This window comes from Paramormyrops kingsleyae, chromosome 10, assembly GCF_048594095.1.
Source record: "Paramormyrops kingsleyae isolate MSU_618 chromosome 10, PKINGS_0.4, whole genome shotgun sequence".
In the NCBI taxonomy this organism is placed as follows: Eukaryota; Metazoa; Chordata; class Actinopteri; order Osteoglossiformes; family Mormyridae; genus Paramormyrops; species Paramormyrops kingsleyae.
Window position 1 is genome coordinate 12284349 of NC_132806.1, and position 22787 is coordinate 12307135.

At 51.4% G+C, this 22787-nt stretch overlaps 1 protein-coding gene across 4 annotated transcripts in view; it reads left to right on the plus strand.

Annotated features, from left to right (window-relative positions):
* The window catches only part of enox2 (ecto-NOX disulfide-thiol exchanger 2), a 162276-nt gene that overhangs the window by 119975 nt on the left and 19514 nt on the right, over positions 1-22787 (plus strand). For all 4 annotated transcript variants that reach the window (XM_072717311.1, XM_023794877.2, XM_023794878.2 and 1 more), the window contains 5 exons: positions 3796-3927; positions 11774-11929; positions 16784-16990; positions 18080-18313; positions 19785-19997. In XM_072717311.1, the coding sequence (XP_072573412.1) occupies positions 3796-3927; positions 11774-11929; positions 16784-16990; positions 18080-18313; positions 19785-19997 (942 nt within the window). The remainder of the gene's footprint in view (positions 1-3795; positions 3928-11773; positions 11930-16783; positions 16991-18079; positions 18314-19784; positions 19998-22787) is intronic.

Consider the following 22787-nt stretch of genomic DNA (forward strand, 5'->3'; position numbering starts at 1 on the left):
CCGTTTCACTGCTGATTTTGATTGGCTGCAACGGACAAATGGTTATGAAAATTAAATATCCGTCTGATAAATTTCATAAGACTTTGTCTGAAGGTCATCTGTACAAAATTTGGTTGACAAGACTTGTGAAAACCGAAAACTTTTTTTTTTTTTAAATCCAAAGCAGTCAACATAAATTTGATTGACATGATCTCTTGAGATGTCACCAGATATAACAAGCACTTGTATAAGGCCAACACATCAAAAGATATTAGGAAAAATGTGTTTTTGCTTATTTCAGCTCCCATCAGTGGTAAAATGAATTTTGCACATCCCCGGGAAGTGATCGTGTGTCCTTATACCAAGTGTGATGTCAAAACATCAAACCATTCTTAAGATACGCCTTTCCTGTTTGGCCGCCTCATCACCAAATTCACATTGATGACAGTGAACAGGTTCGAAAATCTGAAATCCATTTGATAACTATTATGAGGCTTGGTCTGAAGATCATCTGTGCTAAATTTGGTGAAGATTTGAGGACAGTTAATTTTTTTTTACTTTTAAATTAAAATCCAATGTGGTGGCCACATCAATTAGGTTGACATGACAAATTAACCTGTGTTGACCTTAGGCCCTTGCATGGCATTACCTGGCACAATAATCACTTTCTTGTAAGGCAAACATATCAATAGTTATTAGCTAAAATACATTTTTGCAGTGCCCCTTAGTAATTAAATGAGACACAACCTTTTGGACTTTCTGAGGTTATGTTCAAAGTTTGATTTTGATGCATCAAAGTGTTGCTGAAATATGACTTCACTTCCTGATTGGTGGCTTTGCCATTGAATTTCATTGCACAACAGCGGCCATATCGTTTGCCTTACAAGTACAATAGTTTGAATAACTTTTGGTTAAAATGCTCTGTAAATGATTCATACCAAATTTGGTTGTGAAAGGATCAAGCCTCTAGGACTAGTTTGCAAAAAATCGTGATTCATATCTTACCCAGAATCATGTAGATGCAATAGTATATATTTTTTAATTGAGTAAAGATCGTGCAGAATGTATAGGAGTTAAAAGTTGCTATTTAGCTCAGAAATGTAGTGAAGTGAAAGCAGAAGTCACAGCAACTTAAAACACTCAAGTAAAGTACAAATCTGGTTTAAAAAAATAATTTTATATATATATATATATATATATTTTTTTTTTTTTTTTTTTAAAAGTACGCCTTTGGTGGTTGGTACCACAGATGACATGTTTAACAAGCTAGCTCATGTTGGTCCAGGGAGCACTGTGACATATCACTGTGAGGTCTTCCACAGTCCTCTGTACATGTGCTGAAGTTTGTCCTTGATATTATGGTGCCTGTCCTTCCTGTAAAAGTGGCTAGTAAAAGCTGGAAAATGAGCCCCCAGTTTCTTGTATCTCATTCCCCAGGCAGGAACACTCTGGTGTGTAATAACGGTCCACAGAGGTGTGGGTAATGTTTGAAATGACACTTAGTTGGTCCTCACTGAGCATCGTGAGCTGTTTAGCCTGTCCGTGTACATTTTCCCCATTCTGTCTCACTTATTGTAATATGCTTTTCAGTGCCTCGAAGGAGAGGTTGGGGCTGCCCTCAGCGAGCGGTTCAGGCCTTGATAATCTTGCAATCCGGCATGAAGTACACGTTGGTGCTCTTGACAGAGAAACCCTCCTCCAGCCACTACTACCCTCACTCTTCCAGGATGGAAGGGAATAATTGCCATTGCAGCATGAATATCTATTGTCTCATTCCTGGAAACCTTGTAAAGCTCTAAGCTTAATCGGAGTCTTTATCGCTTGTCATTTCCATCCATTTTTCCAATTATTGGTTTAATAATGGCCTGTCTTAAAGGCAGCCAATCATAATGCAGTATGCTCACACTGTGGGCACTAATAGCGTCATGGTGTGAGGTGCAGTCTGTAAGCAGTCTTCAGGCCTGTTTGGCTGGCCTCTTTGGATCACTGTCCCTGAATCCCACACAGGCTTTGCCATGTTCTCTCTGTGACTCCAAAGGACCCGTTTATCACCTCGCTAATGGTGCTCTGGTATATTTTTGCTGGTCCACTTTAACTTAAGACTCTTCAATAAACAGCAGGGTTGCCTGGGGAATGGGTCTTGAACTGACAACCTTTTGATCTGAAGTCTGGGACAGTCACTCCACCTGCTGGCTGGCCACTTGTCCCTCAGATGGAATGGTGAAGTATGTCAGATAGCTGTTGTATTTTTTACGTGGGTCCTTTAGAGACTTCTAACTCTTCCAGGCTCTGAACAAGAGAGTTTTAGCAGCTGACTGATCTTTGAAGTAGCATGTGGGCGATGTAGGCTTCAGTGCTTAGAGTTTGTTATAGGGATGTCTGGAATAAGGCCCTGGTGGTCGTTATGTCTGAAATGGCTTTATTTATGTTAGCTTTAGAGCTCACCAGAGCAGCCTGGGGGAACTTTTGTTCCATAACTTTGTTCAATAACCTGCAGTTAGCTGGACATTTTGGTCTCAGTCCTTTTGTTCAGTGTTGATACCCTGGAACTGCAGTTAGCTGGACATTTTAATCTCACTCCCTTTGTTCAGTGTTGATGCCCTGGGACTGCAGTTAGCTGGACATTTTGGTCTCAGTCCTTTTTGTTCAGTGTTGATGCCCTGGATCACCAGTTAGCTGGACATTTTGGTCTCAGTCTTTTTGTTCAGTGTAGATGCTCTGGATCTGCTGTTAGCTGGATATTTCATTCTCTGTCCATTCAGTGTTCAGTGTTTATGCCTCTGATCATTTTTCCATCCTACACTCATGAATAAACAGAGTTAAGCAGAATGAGAAGAGATTACTAAATAACTGTTTGGGTCTAGGACTGTGGCGTGCACTGATGCATGGTGCTATACACATGGTATAGATAATGTCAACCATTCTAACAAGGCTCACAAGAAAAATAACGAGGTACAGTAAAAGAAAAATGTAAAAAGAGCAGACACGATGTCCTGCCATGCAGATGTTTACAGATGCAAATGACCTTGCAGACTGGTACACAAAGTGTTCTCGGGCTGCTTCCTCAGAGCAAGGCACCCCACATAGTCAAAATCTTGGCTAGACCCAAGGTCATAGGGTTATAAATTAGGATAAGGACCACAATAGATCATGAGGAAATGTTGTAGTGACCCTTCACACACATCTGTGATTTGGGCCCAAGAAATACGCTGTAACCCTGGTTTAATTACAGTGAATAATGGTTAATCACAAAGTTAGTCTGATCATTAATAAAGCCCCAAACCGTAATTGATTAGTCTTCAGATTATTGATAAAAATGCAGTATTCCACATTGCCACCTTGTTATAAAAAGGCTTTTAGCCTTTTTAAGTAGATTGATGTTCTAGGGTTCTGTGTAACACAGTGGGTTAAGAATCTTATTTTGAAGATCGAGGGTTTGGGTCCTTGGGAAAGGCCCTTAACCTTCGCTGCCCTAGGGGCACTGAATGTTGACTGACCCAGTGCTCTGACCCCTGTATATACATGTTTCTGTGTAATGGGATATATGAAAAACTGCCCAGTTTCCCTACCGGGCTGGTACGTCTCAAATCTTCAAATCTTTATGGACTTTTCACCTGTCAGTCCATGTTTATCCTGCGAAATAAAACCATGGCATCTTCTGGGAGTCGATTCTGGAAGCTGGCTACTTAAGTCTGACGCCGTCCACCGAGGTGGTGAAATTTCAGTATGTGCACTGTGTGGAATGTTAGAAGTGCTTAACGGCGATGACAGATGGTGTGACCTTTAACCTGTGACCTCTTCGTCATTTCTCTACAGAGGGAATTCGCAGCATGACCATGGAGTCCAGCCAGATGGGCATGCCGATGTCTGACCCCAACGCCTGGGCCACCGCCATGAACAACCTAGGGATGGCACCCATGAACATGCCTGGGCAACCTCTCATGTCAGGTACTGACTCCTCATTCATAATTGTTAATGGCAGGTATTGGTCATTGTCTCATGAAAACTGGCATAATCACGCCTTCATGGGTTTTATAGCCCTCAGGTAAGGTATTCCCAACCCATTTTGCAGATTTTGGGGTCACTTCTGAGCCATTCGAACTATATAGCATCCACAACAAGTGGCTACATGACAGCCCATGGAAAAGCATGTTGATCAAGGGGAATCATGGGACAAATTTGGGCCAATCAAGTGCAGATGCCACAGCCAATGGTTACTTAGCAGTGTGACTCTGCACTGCGCTCCAATAGGTCTCTGGGCTGGGGAGCGGTGCCAGTGGCCCCCTGCCCCCTGCTGTCCTTCACCTCTGCTTTGGCTGCTCTCATAGCCTGATCAAGGTGCTTGCATACAGCTGGGTGTGTGAGATGAACCTCTGAGGACACTCACCTGTTGAGGGGAGGAGATGCCCTCCCCCCGAGAATGGGCCAACTTGCCCTCTCACTTTAGCTATGACAGGAGACCACATTCAGGAAAATATTCAGAATTGGGCAGGGGGTGGGGGGTTGAAATAACTATTTATTTTACTGCTCAATTTCATTAAAAGCTTGTGGGCATTTATCATTTTTACATCAGATTTACACAGCGTGTCAATATTCCACCTGCCGTGATTCATGTGGGCATCTACATTTCTCCCAACGCTCTCCTCGTCCATCTATAAATCACCCCCTTTATGCTGAAACTCGGGATTCATCCCCCCCCCCCCCACCTCACCAGAGCTCACATCTCCTTGAAAGAGGAAGGAAGTTTGCTGTTGAGCTCATGGTCCCTCCCCAACCATCTCTTTCCATAGCTAGTGCGTCATGTATTGCAGTCTTCTGTGTGCAGTGTAACCCCCCCCAGGAGGTTAAAAAACCTGTCCGTGGCCCCCTCTGTGTCTGTGTGGCTTTTTGCCAATGCTCTGCTGTCCCTCCCTTTTGTGCTCTCGTGACATTCTCATGCTATTACACTGATACCAGCACAGAAACACATTTTTCTGCCAGAAGCTTCACCTGAGGACCCGGAGGACTGGAACACGGATCCCTCTCACCCTCATGTCATCTGAGCCGTTCACCCTGATTAAAGACACAGATTAATGTATCAGTTCTCGGGCTGGCCACCAGTCATTCTATGTACATCTTCGGGCTTGGCTCAGGTTGGGCTAATTATGTGCGATTAATTTTTTTTATGCGCAAATTGCTCTATACACCTGCTAGAGCCGTTGCTCATTTGCGCTTTCCATACCACCCAAACTTGCAGTTTCCATATACACGTATGACGGATGGGTTCGGGTTCTAGATTTGCGAGTACTATTCGGGATGGGTCAGGTTCGGTCTTAAGGTCTTGGATATGAGCTGGGCTTGGGCTTTGATTAAAGGCCCATACAAGACTAACACAGAAACAGCATGTCTGTTTCCTACATTGTCACCAAACAGGCCCCGTTTGTCACCGGTATCACACTGCCCTGGGTGTGAAATTATGAGTGTGTTTGTGTGTGTGTGTGTCTTTGTTTGTGTTTGTGTATATGTGTGTGTTCCATCTTTTCAAGGCTAAATTTATTTTAATGGTGTCAGGGGCCTCAGGCTCGCCGGCTGTATCCTGCAGGGGGTCCTGGTTGTAGAATGTTGCCCTGGACCCCTGGCTTACCGCTTGAATGTCCCGGCAGCTGTATAAACAGGAACTTTCCAAAGAGCCCGTCAAAACTGCTCCTGCTTTTTGGCCGCTGAGCAGGAAGCAGAACCAGAACAAAGTCCCCGGCGACTGCAGTGGACTGCAAATAGAATCAGATTTTTTCTTTTTCTGAATCAGGGTCACACACACTGTGATGTGACATCACACTGCACCCACGTGCCTTGTTATTGCTGTCATGGTGGGAGCAGCGAGAGGCCGGTCCAGTCTGCTGGACCATCATAACTGACCCCGTGTGGCTCGGGTTCTGCGTTGGCGCTGGCCCGGGGCCTCGGGATGTTTGATTGGCTGCGCCCTGTAACGGAGTCCTCTGTGGGGTTTCCTGCTCAGCTTCAGACGCAGCTGGAGCCCGCACCGTGACCGAGGCGATTTTCACACTGTCGCTTTTCGGATTGACGGCCGCCGCTGCTTCTCGCTCTCTCACTCTCTCTCTCTCATGCATTCACTTTCCTCCCCTTTGTTTTCTGCCCTCGCACCCCTTCAGGCTTTCAGCTCAGCTGTGTCCGGCCACCAGCGCTTTTTACACGCTGGGGCGTCCACTCCGCGTAGCAGACCGAGCTGTTTGCTATCGACCAACGAGACTGAATCAGAGCCTGAACCGTGTCCAGCTGCCAGGTTTACCCGTGTCACCCTTCGACATGCTGGCCAGCGACGGGTCTCCTGTTTTGGCATGCACAATGCGATATGAAAAGCAGGCGCGCAGGCTGCACCTCAGGGCAGCCGTTAGCATGCAGTGAAGACTCGTGCAGGCCCCTGCTGTGTGGTTTTGTTTTCGATCCTATCCACGGCCGGATGGGTTTGGGAAAACATCTCAGCACCTCTGACATTTCATGTTTGAGTCTTTCCAAGAGTCCTTGCGACCAGAGAATTACCATGTGTGTTTGATCATTCTCAGCTGTTTTAAAGGACGTTTTCTTTGGCTATTGATGGCTGAATGGCATTAAAGCCTGGGCTGTTTAGCTGTTTCTGATGCATTTCTTTTAAATGGTGTGGAAAGATGTATCTTGGATAATTTATCAGGGACAGATCGCAGCCTGGATGAAGGCCCTGGCATTTTAAAAAGCCTGACTGGATCTATTTAGGCCCATTTTTAAATGCTAGGCCCTGTGCCGAGAGAGATGTGTCACCATTAGTCTGATGTGAAACGATGCATCCTGTGGATTCAAAGGGAATACAGGCAGAGCCTTAGTGTTTGCTTCCTACATCCTGGTTATGCGCCGGCTTCTGTGACAGTATTCAGCAGGTCCTGAGCTCAGAGGAAATCTCTATGTCCTGGAATTGATCAGCATAATAAAGACAGGAGATTTCATCCTTAAGCAAAGGAAATGACAGTGGTTAATGTAGAACATTAAAATTCATGTTCAGCTGCATGCAGTGATTGAAAAGTAAAACTGGTTTAGACCTGTTTCTGGAGTAGTAGTGCCCTGAACATACCGGGTCAGTCAGAGGAGCAGCAACAGAATCAGGGGCTTGGTGGGGATTGTGTGGCATGCAGCCTGGGGCACAGGCCACCCTTTCTCTGTGTTCTCTAAAAAGGGTGTTGAATTCCCCAGATAATTCAGTTTGCAGGCTATCCCATGAGCCCGCCCTGCTGTGTACTGGCTCTGCCGTGAGCCCGCCCTGCCGTGTACTGGCTCTGCCGTGAGCCCGCCCTGCCGTGTACTGGCTCTGCCGTGAGCCCGCCCTGCCGTGAGCCCGCCCTGCAATGTACTGGCTCTGCCGTGAGCCCGCCCTGCCGTGAGCCCGCCCTGCCGTGTACTGGCTCTGCCGTGAGCCCGCCCTGCCGTGTACTGGCTCTGCCGTGAGCCCGCCCTGCCGTGTACTGGCTCTGCCGTGAGCCCGCCCTGCCGTGAGCCCGCCCTGCGGTGTACTGGCTCTGCCGTGAGCCCGCCCTGCCGTGAGCCCGCCCTGCTGTGTACTGGCTCTGCCGTGAGCCCGCCCTGCCGTGAGCCCGCCCTGCCGTGTACTGGCTCTGCCGTGAGCCTGTCTGTGTCCCAGGCTTCACTTTGCTCTCAAGCTGCATGATTTAACATCATTGCCAGATGCCCATTTATTTTTTTGTGTGCAATTCTTGACTGTGGAGAAGGTTCGGCATACCATATATCACCAGCGACACACGCCACAAACTGTGTCCACAACAAGCTTATCAGGGGCTCCTGGCTCCCAGAGACCCTCGACCCCACTAAACTGCAGCACACACCTTCCTAAGCCAAACAAACTGCACAACTTTCTGAACGAAATAAGCAACACAACTTTCCTTTCTTCTGCTCGATTGACACCCATGCTTACACCTAGGAGTTAGTTCAGGGATGTTTTCAGGCAGTGCTGAAGATATGTACTGAAGGAATGCACAGAGCAGAAGCCATGCCAGTGTGCAGCGGGGATCGCCCCTCTCCGCATGTCTGCAGTGGGCACTGCCCACCACCTCTCCCCATGTACCATGAGATCGGGGCCAGATTGGCGCAGCAATCTTTCAACTCAAGCTGCATGTTCCCAGGCAGTCTCCTTGATTTGCTGGAGTTTTTTGCAGGATATAGCAGGAGCATCCCAGCGGGCAGTGGATAACAGGGAGGGGATCCACTGTTGTACCTTTGAGCTGAGTACTTAACCTGAAAGCTGTATAAATGTGTTTGAAAGTCTGAGTTACTTTGCAAAAAAGCTGCTGCTAACTATGCCCCAGAAATCAAGGGCTGGTTGTGGGCCAGCTTCTGAGGCCGGGGGGATGGGGGGTGGTTTCCAGGTCCTCCAAGCAGCCCCAGTCAGCATGTTTCAGCAGGATGTGACCATCATTCTCTCTGTGGGTCTCAATAGTGGGCACATGAGAGCGACCACATTGCAGCCAGCCAGGCATTCTCCATAATGCAGGTGTCTTTTTAATGTAAGAGTATATCTGAAATGTTTGCACTCTTTGTCTCAGTTCTCCTTCGCTTGCACTGCCTTCTCCGTCCCTCCCTTCTTCACCGGCGCGGCCCTCTCCCTTTCTTCTTCACCGGCGCGGCCCTCTCCCTTCCTTCTTCACCGGCGCGGCCCTCTCCCTCCCTTCTTCACCGGCGCGGCCCTCTCCCTCCCTTCTTCACCGGCGCGGCCCTCTCCCTCCCTTCTTCACCGGCGCGGCCCTCTCCCTCCCTTCTTCACCGGCGCGGCCCTCTCCCTCCCTTCTTCACCGGCGCGGCCCTCTCCCTCCCTTCTTCACCGGCGCGGCCCTCTCCCTCCCTTCTTCACCGGCGCGGCCCTCTCCCTCCCTTCTTCACCGGCGCGGCCCTCTCCCTGCCTTCTTCACCGGCGCGGCCCTCTCCCTGCCTTCTTCACCGGCGCGGCCCTCTCCCTGCCTTCTTCACCGCCGCGGCCCTCTCCCTCCCTTCTTCACCGGCGCGGCTCTCTCCCTCCCTTCTTCACCGGCGCGACCCTCTCCCTCCCTTCTTCACCGGCGCGACCCTCTCCCTGCCTTCTTCACCGCCGCGGCCCTCTCCCTCCCTTCTTCACCGGCGCAGTTCTCTCCCTCCCTTCTTCAGTTCAGCAACTGCCTCTTTAAACCAGTAGCCCCCCTCCCTCCCCCTCTGCCCTTCCTCTTGCAGTTTCCAACATTTGTGACGCTGGACGTTACATAATTCATAAAGCGCTCACGGTTTCGCATCTGTTCAGTTCCCACACAGCCCTGCCTTTAATAAAGTTGTTTTTTTCTCTGTCTCCCGGAAACCCTTACCTTTAAATCTGTTTTGCCATAAATGCCCATAAAGTCATTTACCCAAATGATCCTCAAGTTTCTGGCCCAGTTGCTAAAATGGCTGATAATCCCAGTTTTGGATGGGTGTTTTGATGATGGCTCAATTCATGATTACAGCCATGTGAAGACCAGCATCTTGAACACATTCAAGAAAATTGCTAAATTTATCATTGTCCTTATGGGCCTTTATTTTTACCATGGTTTTGTTCTGTGCCCACACGCATGACGCTGTGCCACTTACACGCCACCACAGAGCTCTCAATGGAAGGTGCTGGAAAGACGGGCCGTTTCCATGCAACAGTGGCAGTAGCTGTCCTCCAGCCGCGGATGCAGACGAGATTATTCGCCCGACGCCAACATCTCCATTCGCCTGGCGGCAGTGAAACTTTATCGGAATTCCTGTTCTTCATCCAACACTGGCCTTGGGGACAAAGAGCTCACGGTTGATGGGATCCATGAGCTGCAGATTGACCCCCATCCCCATCCGGGATGATTCGTGCTCCTGACCAGACAGCCCGTATGACTGTGGCAGCAACCGTGGGTTCAGAAAGCACACTGACTGCTGCTTTCACAGCTTTAATTGGTGGAGGGTTCCGCCCCCCCTGGACTCAGCAGAGGCCTGCTTGGGCTTCTGGGGCCCGTCTGATAATGAGGCCCTTGTCTCTCTGGTGATCCTGCCCTCTTAACAGAGCTCAGGATGTGCCCCCCACAGGCCGAACGCGCTGTCCGGGTTCCGCTCTGATGCAGCGAAACGCTTTATCTGCAGGCTGATGGTCTCTCCTGTAGCTGGTGCTCCTTGGCCAGCTGGATAGGGAGTGACTTTCAGCTCTGTGTTCATCACCTGATCCCTGGCACATTTCTGAGGCTTAGTGGGGTATCAGAGCACTTGGGAGAAGAGCTGGCATTCAGATGAACAGAACCTCCCCCCCCCATGCAGACACCCAGGGACCTGTACACTTCGTGTAATTTTTTTTTTTTTGTGCCCCCCATGCTTTAAATTTTCTTCCGAACCATTGACTGATTGCCAGCTTGTAATTACATTCAGGGAACCCCCAGGAAGCAGATTGTTATACAGAACCGTGGAGAGGCTACACTGAACATCTCCTCAAAGGGGGGATTTCGGGGGGACATGCACAGATGCCACACAGGCAGCAAAGGCCGCTTTAGATTAGGCCCTCATCCACTGTCACATTCACCACCACCACCCCCCAGCTCTTTAATGATTATTTTTTACAATAAATAGATAAATAACGGACATCGAGCTATCCTGTTGATTCCCAGCCTCCAGAGACCCTTTACTTGCTTCATGCGGGTGGTCTGTCCGGTGCATGTTGTCAGTGCGCTTTAAGTGGAAATTGCTGATTTAACACCTGTCCTTTTCATCGGATGCAGCGGTGCCCATTAAATTGAGTAAATGTCTTTTTTATGTGCATGTGGCCCCTCGCTGGGAGCACGGCACCAGGCCAGGCCGAGAGGGAGCCCTGCTGTGGAACCCCAGTCCCCCGGCATCCAGGCAGACCTTCACCCCCCACAGCAGTTCCTAGGCAATCACACACACAGGAGTTCACTTGCATCCTGTCTCCTTGCATTTTTCAGTCATGGTAGCGGTGGCAGCCATCGGACACAAATCTCTTTGTGTGGTCACGCACAGCATTAACTCCACATTCCTGCCACCGAGGGGCGCCGTCTGTTCTCCAGCCCCCGTCTCTTCCAGCAGCCCAGCTTTCCACACACCGCGTGAGGCTTGGTTTGCAGCCCTGCTCCCGTCCGAGATCTATATTTCTCCTATGTAGTGTTTGCTCAGTGAGGGCTCCATACCCTGTGCTGTGAATAGTGCATGTTGCACGATGTGAGGCTTCTACTGTCTACTGTCACCCAACCCCCCCCCCCCCCCCTCCGCCAATGTGATCTAGCACTCATCAGTCCTCACTTGTATTGCCGACATGCTCCTGTCTCCACGCTGGACGACGGACGGCTCGTATCCCTATGTCTCGTTAGGATGAGCGAAGCTGCTGAGCTCTCGCCACCACACGGACGGGGGTGTTGTTTTCACGTCAGACTGCCTGCCTTGGCGGCTGCAGGTCCCAATCGATCCCCGTAAATCAAAGACCACGGCTGTCAAATATAAAATGCACAGAGTTACCACAGAGAGCAGGAGCCAGGGAACACGGTGCATATTTAAACCCCTTTCAGCTGGGTGTACCCACCCCCGTGACCCGGAGCAGGATAAGCTGTTAGGAGATGGATGTATGTATGCATGGGGGGAAATTTATTTGCTGGTCAAAATCAGGGTTTAGATTTGAGTTACCCCAACATGAAATTAAAGTATGTTTTAAATAAATGTATTTGTCAAAGTGAGACCTGTTTTAATCACCTCTACCCCCCCTCCCCCACGTCTGCTGCAGATTTTGACCCCAGCCTCAGCATGATGGCGGGTATCGCCCCCATGAACCCCATGATGCCAGGCCTTGGCATTGTGCCCCCGCCCATCACGCAGGACATGCCTGTCGTCAAGGAGATCATTCACTGCAAGAGCTGCACCCTGTTCCCGCCCAACCCGAGTAAGTGCTGTGGTCAAGGTGATCGTATGTGAACATGAATACACACGATCAACAGAAATCAGCATGAACACACACAAGCAGAGACACACAAATGAACATGAATACACACAATCAACAGAAATCAGCATGAACGCACACAAGCAGACACACACAAATGAACATGAATACACACAATCAACAGAAATCAGCGTGAACACACACTTTCAACAGAAATCAGCATGAACACACACAAACAGAGACACACAAATGAACATGAATACACAGACAAACTGACATGAACATAAATACACACAAGCAGAGACACACAAATGAAAATACACATATGCATGAATACACACTGACAAAAAATAATGTAAATACAAGTGACAAGAAGATGAATACACCCTCACAAAAAGTAACACACAAACATAAATACACATGCCTAAAGAAATGAACATACATACAATGATCATGATACAGACGAAGACAATGAACAACAAAGGTTTGTTTTTTGATCTGTGTCGCGTTTTGAAGATGCTTGTGAAGGCTTTTGTCAGAGTGGTATATTCACTGTGCACACGCTCCACTCTGGCCCGTACCGAGCACAAAAGCTATGTGCTCATGTCACGGTCCCTTTAAGCATTGATTAACCCCCCCAGCTATGGTGAATGCCCATATCGAACCGGCAGCAGAGCCGCCGGGTCTCTTACAGGACCCGGGTCCGGGCCGGCGCCGTGCCGCAGGGATATCGACTTGACATTAAAATTCTGACAGGTTATAAAGTCCACGGCATGGCAGGGATGGGGGTGTGGCCTCGGGGACGTGCCCTCCCAGCCTCTGCCCATTTGCATTCCTGACTCGTCAGACATGTGGCACGGGAGCAGTCAGGTGGTTCCTATAATCGGAGTACTGACCTCTGTGAAGTCGTAGTGTGAAAATAGCTGCCCCCCCCCCCCCAAGCCCCAACCTGAGCTAGGAAACACCCATAATGGTGCCCGGCTCCAGCCATGCATGCCACTCTGAATGCCCGTTGTTGTCATGGTTACCATGCACACCATCCCGGGGCACCCGGCTCCCGCTTCCAGTTCAGAGGCTGTATAATCTGGACCACATGACCTGCATGAGCCATCCAATCACAGGCCTGCTCTTTGGCCCTGGCTTTGGGTTCCCGTGTGTGACAGCACTCCGGGGTGATTGCTGCATGTAGTTGCTAATTCAGCCGTCACGCGAACCATCAAGTTCCTCATTTGTAGCAGTAATTAGCATCACCGGCACCAGGGTTCCTCGCTGGGGCGGTTTTGTGATTTTATCCTTCTTCTCCTCGATTATGGGCTGTGTTTATTAACGAGCTCTCACTGCCACCATGTTTTCTGTCCATGGCTCTTTTAAAGTGTCCTCTGATCAGTGCTATGAACAGCCCTGTCGGTGGGCCAGGCGACACTAGGGGGGTGGTGGAGGGGGGGGGGAGCATGATTAATCGTAGCACTGTCACACTGCCATCCAGGTGGCCCCCGCTGCCAGCGGGGTTCCTCTTCAAACCCCTTAAACATTACAGGAAAGGCATCGGCGCCCCCTCACACGGCACCTCCCGCTGGGTCCTACGTCAGAACACGGGGTGGCGCCTAACTGCATGTGGCACCAAAGGAGCGCATGTGGGGAGCAGAGAGACGGCATTTCATGACAAAACAAAGCCGAGTAGGAGACACCTCCATGGGGACCCGAGCGCCGTGCTGCAGGAGCACGGCATCGCGGGATGGGTGATGTCAGACAGGAGCCCCCCCAGGACCTCACGGTGCAGAGGCTCCAGCAGCCGGTGCTGGAGGCCCATCTGGACAGCTCTCCCCGATCTGCCTGGGGAGCGCCGTTGGCGTGGATATTAACATGGCAATCAGCATGCGGCATCTGATCGGCGCTCTCCAGGTGCTTAATAACCCTGACTTTTAACCTGAAAGCAGATGATTTCCTCCCAGGAGGGGCCGCCTGTTGTACCCTTGAAAGGGTACTTAGCCTCAGTCATTGGAGTAACATACAAATGAGATTTGGGTGTAAGTGTAAGTTCCTCTGGATCAGAGCGAGCTGGGAGTCCCTTTCTCCCTGCGAAGGCGTCCTGGGGACCGACGCCTCTGTTCCTGCTGTTTGTTTGGGCCTCCTTCCGTGGGACCCCCCTCCCCTCCAGGGCAGAGGAGACCTCCCTACTGCTGAGGCTGTGAATGCGTTGCTCGCAGTTCTTTGGAGCCCCAGCATAATTCCTGGGCCCACAGAAGGCTGCTCATCCCGCCGCCTGCTCTTCACCTGGCCTCCGGGGGTAAATCAGCACTGACCCGCCATCCCAGGCTGTCGTTTCAGAGAAAGCCGTTTGACAGCCCCCCCGCTGCCTGAAGTGGCACCTCCGCACTGGGGCTGGCAGATGACCCCCCCTCCCCACGCATGCATCTGCCATTGGGGGGGCCCAGCACAGATGGTGCCCATCACCCAGCGCCCGTCCTCAGCCTGACCCCTGCCCTCTCCTTAGTGACCTTTCTGTCCCCCTTGGCCCGGTCCTGTCTTTGGCACCACTGCTTGGCTGCAACTCACCTGCCCCCCCTCCGCTTGTCTTTACTGGCTTGCCCATGAGGGGGCGGGACTTGGCAAGGAGAAGGGGAAATGGGTCGAGGTATTTTCAGATCATGCATCTCATATGACTGGTGAACCCCTCAGCTGCTGTCACCGGTCTAACCGTGCCCCCAGCAACCAGTCCTGGAAATAAGGCCCCTGGAGATTTTATTTGCTCGCTGGCACATAGACGGCAACAGCAAGTCAGATAAATCTGAATCAGTAACTTGTGGCTATTGGGCGCTGCCTGCCAGGCTGCGGTAAGGCGTGCTATTGGGCGCTGCCTGCCAGGCTGCGGTAAGGCGTGCTATTGGGCGCTGCCTGCCAGGCTGCGGTAAGGCGTGCTATTGGGCGCTGCCTGCCAGGCTGCGGTAAGGCGTCCTATTGGGCGCTGCCTGCCAGGCTGCGGTAAGACGTGCTATTGGGCGCTGCCTGCCAGGCTGCGGTAAGGCGTGCTATTGGGCGCTGCCTGCCAGGCTGCGGTAAGGCGTCCTATTGGGCGCTGCCTGCCAGGCTGCGGTAAGACGTGCTATTGGGCGCTGCCTGCCAGGCTGCGGTAAGGCGTGCTATTGGGCGCTGCCTGCCAGGCTGCGGTAAGGCGTGCTATTGGGCGCTGCCTGCCAGGCTGCGGTAAGGCGTGCTATTGGGCGCTGCCTGCCAGGCTGCGGTAAGGCGTGCTATTGGGCGCTGCCTGCCAGGCTGCGGTAAGGCGTGCTATTGGGCGCTGCCTGCCAGGCTGCGGTAAGGCGTGCTATTGGGTGCTGCCTGCCAGGCTGCGGTAAGGCGTCCTATTGGGCGCTGCCTGCCAGGCTGCGGTAAGGCGTGCTATTGGGCGCTGCCTGCCAGGCTACGGTAAGGCGTCCTATTGGGCGCTGCCTGCCAGGCTGCGGTAAGGCGTGCTATTGGGCGCTGCCTGCCAGGCTGCGGTAAGGCGTGCTATTGGGCGCTGCCTGCCAGGCTGCGGTAAGGCGTGCTATTGGGCGCTGCCTGCCAGGCTGCGGTAAGGCGTGCTATTGGGTGCTGCCTGCCAGGCTGCGGTAAGGCGTGCTATTGGGCGCTGCCTGCCAGGCTGCGGTAAGGCGTGCTATTGGGTGCTGCCTGCCAGGCTGCGGTAAGGCGTGCTATTGGGTGCTGCCTGCCAGGCTGCGGTAAGACGTGCTATTGGGCGCTGCCTGCCAGGCTGCGGTAAGGCGTGCTATTGGGCGCTGCCTGCCAGGCTGCGGTAAGGCGTGCTATTGGGTGCGATAAGCATCGCCGTTGCTGGGAGACACGGGCCGCAGTATAGCCAGCTGGCCATGGGCTCCAGGTGAGCCACACGTTCAGGTCGCGTTGTCCATCTACATCAATCAAACTCAGAATATCCCTGCCGTCCCACACCAGCTCGCACCTTTCCATTCTCCCTCCCTGGCGCTTATGGCCGTACCATATCACTGTCCCCTGGGGGGGGGGGGCATTAAGATAGTTTGCCATTAAGATCACTAGGTCGGTAGCACCTGACTAAATCTCTACCTCCCAGCATAATAAACTTCCTGACCCGGTCAGGCACCAAACAGCAGCTACTAACCTTCTCATTACCTTTGCTGCTGGCATTGAGGGGGGAGGGAGGCTAGACATGCGTCTACAATATTTTGGCATAATATTTATGAGGTTAATGGAGTATCATCACATTATATATTAGACTTTTAGGAATGTCAGATATTATAGAAAGCATGACTCATAAAATTCCTTTTGAAAAAGTTTTTTTATTCTAAACTATTTAGTGCATCAGTTTGCATGTGGTGACAGTGATTTCAAATGAGACTCCTAGCCCTGTCTAATGGCACAGAGCGGGTGGGTGCTAATTAACCTGACATGTTCTTCAACTTCCGGCGTGCGTGGGGGGGGGGGGGCCTTGTCTGTCATCAGGGCCACCTTGACGCAGCCGCTCGTTAAAGCTCTGATTAGCGAGCCGAGCCACCATCCGTCACTCGCTGTCGGAGGGGGTGATTTGCACGGCTGACCACTAAGCAGACACAATGTCCGGCGGGTGCATGCAAGCCGCTGATTGCCAGTGGCAGGGGTCACAGCCCTCCGCCAGTCAGTACTGTGCAATGCCGTTTGTGTGTGTGCGTGTGTGTATGTGTGTGTGTGTGTGTGTGTGTTTTGGGGGAGGGGGGACAGCATGGGCACAGCTACAGGATGGCGTGATTAGCACAAAAAAGCACCTGCCATATTTGAAATCGTGAGCATGTGCAGGATCAAAACGGACATGCTTCCCTTTCTTCTTCCTCTCCCTCACCACAGATCTGCCGCCTCCTGCCACCAGGGAGCGCCCTCCCGGCTGCAAGACGGTGTTTGTGGGAGGCCTGCCAGAGAACGCCACAGAGCAGCTGATTGTGGAGGTGTTCGAGCAGTGCGGTGATATCGGCGCCATCCGCAAGAGCAAGAAGAACTTCTGCCACATCCGATTCTCCGAGGAGTACATGGTGGACAAGGCACTCTTCCTGTCCGGTGCGTGTGGGGGCAGGGCGTGGCCGACCGCCGTGGCTCGCCACGTGCCATGATGCATGTGGCTCCTTCGGTGCCATGATCAACGCTAATGTATTTGTGAGGCTGCAATGGGAGTACATAATGGTAAATTTATCTCCTTTACCATGAGGATCAGTCTGGATCCCTAAAGCAGCACGCCGCTGCAGATTGAAACTTGTCCCATGCCTCTTATCTCCCCGCTGCACAGTTGCAGTTGTTCTGCCAGCTCTGAAAATGTGCGGTCTGTATGTGGGTCCCAGACAGTACCCACATATCACGCCTCCTCTCGATGGGACGCCAGGCCGTTCCGTAACACTCCAAATGCGTGGTGTGGCACGTGAAATGTTTAACTATGTCTGGGAGCCTTGGAGCCAAGGAGAGCTCAGGCTTTGGGAGCTCATTGCACCCCCCAACCCCCCAGCATCCATTTGCAAGCCGTTTGTCAAGCACGTCAACGCGTCCTCATAATTTAATTTTCAGGATCTACAAAAACACTCTGTCTGTTTTCCACCGGGGAGTCGGTTCAGTGATTGTCAGCAGCCGGCAGGCCCCCCCCGGGGAGCACGTCACGTTGCAGAGACGGCCTTCCAAACATGCCCCTCCCTGAGGCACACGAGCGCTAATTCGCCCACGACCGCGTCGCAAATGAGCTAAAGCACAAAGCAGTGACAGGGGAGGGACTGGAAAGGCCCTGGGGACAGAAGGATGGACAGACAGCTCATTTTCACACATGGACGTGTCTTGAAAAGCGAGCCGTAAGTCCACTAACGAAGGCCATCAGACTGCAGCGCTGTGCAGATCGTGGTCTTTTCCGAATTGGGCACGTCGAGAGTACGGACCATGCAGATTATCATGGTGAGCATGTGTGTTAGATGCCACTTGCCATATGCGCTAAATTAAAACACGGAGCAGGAGGGGAAGGTTGCATCACTGTTTATCGAATTAGAGGCATTGAGAGAGAGGGCAGACGTGCCGGGTGGCACTCCAGTACCATATTAGCCGGGGGGGGGGGGGGGGGGAGCTTTGTGCCGCCCGAACCCACTCAGTCATCTCCACGTCTTACTCCCACAGGATACCGGATCCGGCTAGGCTCCAGCACCGATAAGAAAGACACAGGCCGCCTGCACGTGGACTTTGCTCAAGCCCGAGACGACCTGTACGAGTGGGAATGCCGGCAGCGCATGCTGGCCCGCGAGGAGCGGCACCGGCGCCGCATCGAGGAGGACCGACTGCGGCCGCCTTCGCCGCCACCCATTGTTCACTACTCCGAGCACGAATGTAGTCAGCTAGGCGAGAAGATCAAAGGTGAGTGCTGACCCTCGACTGGCCATGTCCCCTTGCCCTGGCCCTGCCCTCTCCCCTTTGCCCGTCCCCTTCACCCTGTGCCCCCTGCCCCACCCATTCCCTCTGCCCTATCTCTCCTGCCCTCTCCCCTCTGCCCCTCCCTTATCCCCTTCTTCCCAACCCTGTCTCCTTGCCCTGTTCCCCCTGCCCCACCCCTGTTTTCCGCCCCACCCCTACCAGCCTCCTTTATCCATGCTGCCTCTCACACAGTGCTTAAGGTGCCTCATGAGTCATTCTCTGCGATTCGCTGGATCCCTGAGGCTGTTGGCAGCCTCACATTTGCAGTGAGTCTCTGTGCATCAGGACCTGGATATGTGGGGGAGGGAGAGAGGGGGCGGGGGGAACGCCATCCTCATTCCTCTGTCGACATAAAACAAACATCCCACTGGAAACTGATCTGTAAGCGACCCAGAAAAGTTGAGGTACCTGAAGATGGACAGGCGGGATCACGACGTTGTGGCAACATGTGCCGGTCAGCCTGGTAACAAGGACCCGCCATAAATCACTCCACAGGAAACTGCAACACTCTGCAGATTACATGTCAGCGGGAGGGAGGGGCTTTCAGCAGGCAGACTGGAGGCCTGTTCCCCGGACAGGGCTTGCGGTTCTGCCCTTGGGTGAGGTGAACCATCCATTATAAACGCCGTCAGGTCTTATTTGGGATAAACTGACTTCCTCTGGGCAGCAGGAATAAGTTGGAATTATTCCCATCATCGCATGGCTGCCGGAGGTGTGTCATGTGACCAAGCTGCACCAGTAAATGTTAGCTGCGAGCAGTCCCAGGGCTCGAGTGCCACGGAGCAGCTTCCTAGGATCGAGGGCCCATGTGTCATATCCCTGAGCCCGTAGTGTCTCACCCCACTGGGTCTCCGGGCTGCATGAAAGTCGTCCCAGTCGTACGTGTGGTTTTTCCCACTGGATGGACTGATAGACAGCACAGGGCTCAGCAGAAGGTCTTGTCTCGTGTGGGCGGAGAGGTGGGGGTGAACAGCAGGAAACGCTCACTCTTTGACCGCTCGCAGCATCCCTGCAGTTCCCATCCAGAGACTGGGATCCTCGCCAATCAGCTCAGAGCCTCAATACCAGTCCCTGTTGTTTCCATGAACCTGCTAAACTCCAGCCATGGTGGCTGTGTCCAAATTCAGGGGCTGCATCTTTCCAAGTACATGGTCTACAAAGACAAGAAGAAGGACGCATTTCGCGACTGCATTTGAAGGAGCCTTTGAAATGGGACAGCACTGCACTGCTGTGATGCACCCATCCTTGAATGCAGCCTTAGAGGATGCAGCCCCTGAATTCAGACACAGCCATAGAGTATACAGTCTTTACAGCCATACTGGGAGAAGAGAGCCAGCCTCAGCTCTCTAAGGAGGCTTTGTGTGCTCTCATGCCTGCCCCCTCCCCCAGCCTGAAATCGCTTCTCCACCATCAGATGACTCCAAATTCCCAGAGGCCGTCCGGGTGCTGCTGACCTGGGTGGACCGTGGCGAGGTGAACCGCCGCAATGCCAACAACTTCTACTCCATGATCCAGTCGTCCAACAGTCATATACGGCGGCTGATGAACGAGAAGGCAGCACATGAGAAGGAGATGGAGGAGGCCAAGGAGAAGTTTAAGAACGCGCTGGCTGCCATCCTGGTGCAATGTGAGTACCCAGCTCCCTCGGTCAGCCATCAGCACCTCCAGAAGCACATCTCCATCTCATTGTAGGCCTCATCTCTACCTAAGAGCTCAGAAAATTACAGGATTACAGTGAGTTTTCTAATGTGAGGAGTGAACACTAAAATGACCCCCTTGATGGTGGATGCACACAGATGGAAACAGCACCACCTGTAGGAGCATGTGGGTATGACATAGTCTGGGGGTTTATCTTCTTGGGAATGCTTTTCTGTAATGTCACTACTTAAGCATTTAAGCCTGAAGTAACATACACTGCCAAAGGCACAGGTGAGATCTGCTGAGCCAGAGTAATCTCAGGTAATGACTGAGTCTATTGTACCTCCCTCAGAATGAATGTTTGTTTTTTTGTGACCCTTGGCAAGTTAAGTAAGCCACAGTGAAAGGCCTGTGTTCATTCACGCCTTACATTTCTGATGTACATTGACCATCTTCCACATTTTCCTCCATAACATGGCGTAATACATGAAATAAATGGTACACCAGCATTATTTTGGGGGATTATCAGCTTAACGCTGAGGGGAGGAGGTTTGTCAGGGGGAGTGGCAGGTAAGTCCTCCGGGAGTCGCTGGCAAGCCGCGGAGGGCTGCAGGTAGAGTATTTGGGCATCCGTAGGCAAAATGGACCTGCTGTGCATGAACAGTAGGAGGCGCTGATGCAGCTGAACGTAGTGCCTGCCAGTCTGTAAGCGTCCCTATAGCACATTCTGCTAAGAACCAGCGACTGACGGGAAGGATATAAAGACGACTGTAGAGCCAAAGTAAGTAACCTTCCAGGGATGGGAGCAAAGAGGCATCCTGAAGCTGCAGGGCCTTAGGGAGTCACCAGGGGGCAGTGTGCATTCTGTCTACAGCCTACGTCTGACCCTCGTGCAGCCTCAGGGTCTCAAGACCTTTCCACGGGACACGAATCAAAGTGTTGCCACAGCAACGCCCCCTCACCCAGCCCCCAAGTCTTTATCACCGCGATCCACCCAAACAGTCGCCCACAGAGTACCCCCTCCCCCAAGGTGTTGTGTAAACACCGACATCCAGAAAACAAAAGATGTCTACCGTGGGCAGCGTTTCAGTGCTGGAATTTACTGGAATAATGAGATAAGCGTATATGGCCATTCTCCATGTGCTTCATCTCAAGCATCTGTTTGAAGAAAATAAATGAAACACACTCAAGCATTGTTCTTCACATGATGGACATTTTTTCAAAGGACTGTCCATGTAAGAATTATTCACCAATAGCCCAATCAATCTAACCCCAAGAATATGTCCATCTTTTATTGCAGATGGATTTTTATCTCATTACATTATCTTTATTGAAACTCGAATATATTGCATTGGAGATTTCATCAGTGTGATAATTCCCCTTGACAGGTAATAAATGACCTAATTTAACAAGCCAGCACTTTTAGCCATATTTTTCGATTTTTATTTATTTATTAGATTATTATTTTTCTGAGGAGGCCCAGAGCATAGCCAGCAGAGCCTTCCGGTTTGTTCCATAAAGAGAAGTCACCCCTGGCAGAGTGACGTGGACGGCAGCAGGTGTAAGTGTCGCAATGGCGAGTCGCTGGAGCGAGGATGGGCCCTTGCGTGCGGGCAGGCAGGCAGCAGATCGAAGCCCCCGTCCATGCGCTGCCAGATCAGGGGCCCGTTTGACCCCTCTGCCGCTCTGGTCTGTCTGGCCATGGCTTAGACACACGCATATGCACAGTCTTCTGCCTGGTCAACGGTGTCTTTTAACAGGCCAGTGGGGTCAAGGGGTCTGAGCCCTCCTTTCAGTTCCGAGAGGAGAGGAGAGAAGCATTGTGACTGGAGTTCACTGGAGTCCATCGGTAAAACAGATTCGCTATTAAAAGCCTTCCCCATGTGGCACTGAAATACATGGTTTAACCTTTTAGTTAACATCCTGCAATCGCAGCCTAGCGAGCTGGAAGACCAAACCTCCTCCTAAGGTACAACAGCCAAGCTGCTTCAAAGTTTGAACAGCGTCTTTTTCTGCCTCCCTTGAGGTTGTACATCATTCCTGTTGTGTTCACTATCCACTGTAAACCCAATGTGTGAGCCTCAGCCTGTTGGGCTCCTTAACCTAAACCAACCATACAAATTGTAGTGCGTTACACAACAAAGGAGATGCTGCACTGAACACCCTCTGGTTATGTCTGCCCAGACAGTGTGCTCAGCCACAGACTTGAGGCATACTCAGGGTAGATCTGCTTAGACCCTATACTGTATATACTCAGGGTAGATCTGCTTAGACCCTATACTGTATATACTCAGGGTAGATCTGCTTAGTCTCTGTACCTTATAAACTCAGGGTAGATCTGCTAAGACTCTATGCTGTATGTACTCAGGGCAGATCTGTTTGTTTTCTATGCTATTTATACTCAGGGTAGATCTGCTTAGACTCTGTACCTTATAAACTCAGGGTAGATCTGCTAAGACTCTATGCTGTATGTACTCTGGGTAGATCTGCTTAGACTGCTTTATATACTCAGGGTAGATCTGTTTAGATTCTATACTGTATATACTGAGGGCAGATCTGCTTATACTCTATGCTGTATATACTCAGGGTAGATCTACTTAGACTCTGTACTGTATATACTCCAGGCAGGTCTGCTTAGACTCTATGCTGTATATACTCAGGGCAGATCTGCTTAGACTTTGTACTGTATATACTCAGGGCATATCTGGTTACACTCTATACTACATATACTCAGGGAAGATCTGCTTAGACTCTGTACCTTTTATACTCAGGGTAGATC